The following is a 4,680-nucleotide window of genomic DNA, read 5'->3' as shown; positions in this document are numbered from 1 at the left end:
AATACTTCCTTTTCGGTACCCGATACCGATTCTTTACATTAAACCTTCGCCATTATATGCATTTCAAGTTTAGAAAAAAATTGCATTACTAATTTATATGATATCGGCTAAAAGAGAAATATTATTTTATCAGTTTTAACCTTGGTCGATCCAAGGTTCAAGCAAAATGCTTTGACGGATGAAGAAGCCTTTCAGGGGGGAGATTCTGTAAGCAGTTAGCGACAAGTTTCGGATCGATATCGCACTTGTTGACGTAACAATTTTTTAACATCATACGTCAACAAAACCGATACTGATTCGAAAATTTTCGCTAACTGGTTACAGAATCTGCCCCAGGCCTACAAAAATAATATCGTCCGATTCAGCTGGAAAAAAATGATTCCAACAAGTAGGAGCTTCTCTGCATTATGGCCTCGAACCGACATACATCTTTCATTTGAATTCGGGTTTTGATAGGCGAATCTCCCCTGAACCGTTTTTTCCATATTTTTGGCCTATGTGCGCTTTTATTCGAAACCTAAACGATTCGGTACCGACTATCGAGAGTATTGGATACTTTTTAAATCGGCACCGAATATCGATCAATACTTAAAAGTATTCACTCAGCACATCACTAGCATTCATCTGATTACTTTGCTGATTGTGAAATTGTATGCAGTCTGAATTGAAACATTAAAGTCTAAGCAACACTGCAATTAAAAACAACGGCAGACGAATTCAATATCGTTTACTGACATTCTGTAAATAAAGACATACATATATAAATAGTATCTACTTATTTATAGATTATTTACTTACATACATATAAACAAGAGAAAATAATATAATGGGTAAGTGAAGTTTACAAATACAACATTTTTCGCAGAATTCTTTATAAACAGATATCCCTAGCCTAGAGTGAGAAATTGATAAGTCTATTTTTTGTGAAACCCCATATTTTGATATAAGAAAACATCGTTTCCAAAACTATTAAGGTTGTGTTATCTTTATCCGTTTAAATTCAGTGAAAGGCAAATTTGCCAAGTCCGAAAGGAGCACAAGAAAATTGATATGGTCAAAATAATCCGACAACTTTTAATTAACATCGAATCGTTCTAAATTTGATTAGCTATATAAACGCAAACTGTTGCATTAAAAGTTTTGCAAAATACTTGACAAACTGTGAATTTATTTATATCTACACCGCTGGAATTATATCGCTCCATTATTTCTGCGTGCACCCTGGGTTTTTGAAATATTAACAAGGTTTTGCAAGCTATATTTTTTTCGATATTTCTGTAACAAAATATGGTTCATGCTGCAAACGAAACTATATAATATAACAATGTACAAATTTGAAGTAGCTACGAAATCGCGCTGATTTTTTATAAATTTTTTGCTGACGGCTATCGACCTTATTCTCCATACAAGGTATGGTCGATTTTTTTATATGGAAGAAAATACTTAGATGGTGTGTGAATAGTTTTGATTCAGCAAATGATAGATCGACACTTTTAATGGATTTTCTATGTTATTTGATAAAACATAATCAAATAACACAGGTCAACAAAAATGGAAAAAAAGTTTGGTGCGGCAAATGTTAAAGCTGTTTTTGATCAACTTTTTTGTGCTGATTACGAATCCGTAAGTATAAAGTTTCCATCAGCTCCAGATTTTGAGAAGCACGAGGTGAAATTGTCAAAACATCGCGTTTTTTGCGATATTTCAGAAGCTCTAGCAATTAAACAAAAGGCGATAGAATCTTTCACTTAGGCTTAAATTAAGACCTGAACTACCATCCCTAAAAATACCATCCCTGCACCTTGACCCTAAGCTCACTTATAGTGTTTTATTGCACAGCAAAAACTGATTTTTACCAAAATTTTGTTATTCAAAATCATAATTTTCCAGTTATTGTTCAATAAATGACCATAAGAGACCATCAGGTCAAGATGCAGGGATGGTATCTATTCTCAGGGACAGTAGACGAGGATTCTAGCTTCAATTTAGGCCTTAGTGGAAGATTTTATCCTCTTTTATTTCTTTGCTGGAGCTTCTCAAATATTGCAAAAACGCATTTTTTTTAAATTTTGACCTCGTTTTTCTCAAAATCTGGACCTGATGGAAACTTTCTACTTACGGATTCGTAATCAGCCAAAAAGAGTCTATCAAAAACAGCTTTAACATTTACCGCTCCAAAATCAGTGTTGCCCTGTGTTATCGATCTCAATATGTAGCATATGCAGGCGCTCATGAGGAGTTTTGGAGTTCAAACGTATGTATGTATGTATTCAACTCAAGATCATTACCGAATCTACCGAAAACAACTTAAATATCTAGTGTGTTTTAACGGCGCGAAGGGGACACGCAAAAAAATTTACGTAACAAATGCGCTTAAAAGCACTTCGGCGAAGAAGGACGTGTAAGCATATAGAATGTTCCAGTATTCTTCGAACAAAAATCTGTGGAACTGTCATAACTGGCCAAGGACTGTCACTTCAGCATCATTACCCTTGGGAAATTTGTATGCTGTAAAACCCGCAAACATAACGAGCCCTAACCGCCAAAATAACGTAAGCGACATCTTTTTCAAATTTGTCTTTTTGATGCAGAAATGCATCTAGACGCTCTAGGAATTTTCTGTTTCAAAAATAAAATTTTGAAACAAATGTCGCTTACGTTATTTTGGCGGTTAGGGCTCGATAAGTTTAGGATTCTTTCTTCGCCGAAGTTGTTTACGTATCGAATGCATGACTAACTTGTGTACATAATTATACATACATACGTATCGTCGTTTAAAGTACAAAATCGCTTATCAAAATAATGCAAAATGGTTATATTTTGTATAAAGCAATCGCATTTCTGGCTAGTATATTTCAGGACGAATGGATAAGGATTGAGCCAAGAGCTTTTGTGAGCAAATCCAGTTTTTGGCAGCAAATGTCAGTTACGCGGTTTTGTACTTTAAACGACGATATTTATCGATATGCCGATCCCTTAAACCCAATGGATTGGCAACAGCTATGATTATCACAAAATAATTTTATAACAGGAAGCTACTTAACACATTTATGGTTTATTCATAAGTATAACTTCAATCTTTGTGCAATATATATGTATTTCCAAGTTAATACTTACATATTTACATACATATAATCGTTGTCAATGTAAAATATCATAAGTGTTAATTTAAAAAAATGCACTTTTTTAATTCCGTTCAAGACTTCCAATGTCAATTAAAAAAAAAAACATGAAATCTCACACTTGCCGCGTACGCCGATTTGCATTGTTACACCACATACATACAGTCAGCTTCAAAAATATGCATACTCTGACGTTTTGACGATTTTATTTATTTATATTTTCGATACCACATTTTCCTTATTCTTTATAAACATATAGTTCATTCAAAGGCAAGAATAGTTTTTTAGTTTCACACAGATCCCCTGAAAATGAAAAAAATTCAAAGAAATTTTCATCGAAATACGATTTCTTGGAGAAATTTTGGGAATGCAGTTTTGTAGTCATAACGCTTGTAGTAAAATTTTTTTGGTGGCGAATTGAAAAATTTAAAGTTTCTTGGTATTTCTTGCATTTTCCCCGAGCTCTGCATGAAATTAAAAAAAATGTATTCTATGGTTTTGTTGTTGAATGAATCAAACTTTTACAAAAAATTAAAAAATAAAAAAATTTGGGATGGAAAATATAATCGCCAGGGTATGCATATTTTTGCCGCTGACTGTATGTAGATATGCATGTTTGCACAAATTTTTAACTTCAAGCATTACACTTAATTAATTTACTTACATCTAATACAACATCCCTTTAACTAGCAGGTGAACATGAATGGATTTCCACCAACATCGAAACCGATTTGCCGCCATTTGCCGTCCAAGCTGGTCACGATTCGGATGGTGATCCGATCTTTGTCGGTCGCGCCTACCACAAAGGCGATGTAGTAGTTGCTAAAGTTGTGCCCAACAAGCAACAAGCGTATGTCGCCTGGGGTGGTGAGGAGGTGAACAAACATGATATAGAGGTATTGGTGGGACATAACTATCACTGGGTGCCCGATGCAAATGGTTCAGTGCCACCTGGGGCTGTTAGCTGTGGACTTACTAGCCTTGGTGAACCATTGTATGTGGGACGTGGTTATCATGCCAACAGTTTGACACCCGGCAAGATTCATCCATCTCAGGGATGCTTGTATATTGGATTTGGTGGCGAAGAAGTGACTCTCACCAACTATGAAGTGCTGGTGCGGAATTAATTGTCAACCGCGTGGGGAAGGTTTGGTGTCAATGACTGCAAATTAGGATCTGACTAAAAAAAACTGGGAGTTTGGATATTTAAATGAATGCTATAATATATGTAAAGTTTTATATGTTATTAAAAAAATGTTATAAAAAATTTTATAAATAAATAACAAACGCTGAATTTTAAGTAGTCAACTTTGAAAGAGGGAAAATCTATCTATCGAAAAAATGCTTGCTAAAGCACTTGTTTGTACTGCATAGTAAAAAGCCAAATCAAAAAGGCACTACTTAATTATACATGATAATTTATTTCAGCAGCACCTTTCTTCAGAATCTAACATTCTTCATAACAGAGTCGACTTAAGGAGCCTCGAGGCCCCTGCCGGCGGCAATCGTGAGGTCACCCAATTTATAAATAGGCGGAAGGAAGAAAACATTTATCTGA

The 4,680-nt window shown here is 34.8% G+C and overlaps 1 protein-coding gene across 2 annotated transcripts; it reads left to right on the top strand.

Moving 5' to 3' along the window:
• Positions 1 to 655: 655 nt before the first annotated feature.
• Positions 656 to 4,438, top strand: LOC108366306 (uncharacterized). 2 transcript variants are annotated; one of them, XM_017620660.1, is made up of 2 exons: positions 656 to 830; positions 3,816 to 4,438. In XM_017620660.1, exons 1-2 carry the CDS (start codon positions 827 to 829, stop codon positions 4,247 to 4,249), a joined length of 438 nt encoding a protein of 145 aa, XP_017476149.1. In that variant the 5' UTR covers positions 656 to 826; the 3' UTR covers positions 4,250 to 4,438. The 2 variants fall into 2 exon arrangements, with proteins under 2 accessions (XP_017476149.1, XP_017476143.1); XM_017620654.1 differs by having other exon boundaries at positions 663 to 830; positions 3,813 to 4,438.
• Positions 4,439 to 4,680: the final 242 nt, after the last annotated feature.

The sequence above is a fragment of the Rhagoletis zephyria genome, unplaced genomic scaffold, assembly GCF_001687245.7.
Source record: "Rhagoletis zephyria isolate East Lansing unplaced genomic scaffold, Rhagoletis_zephyria_1.1 Rzeph_scaffold_00039, whole genome shotgun sequence".
Classification (NCBI taxonomy): domain Eukaryota; kingdom Metazoa; phylum Arthropoda; class Insecta; order Diptera; family Tephritidae; genus Rhagoletis; species Rhagoletis zephyria.
The sequence above is the reverse complement of the archived record's forward strand: the minus strand, read 5'-3'. Positions and strand labels throughout refer to the sequence as shown.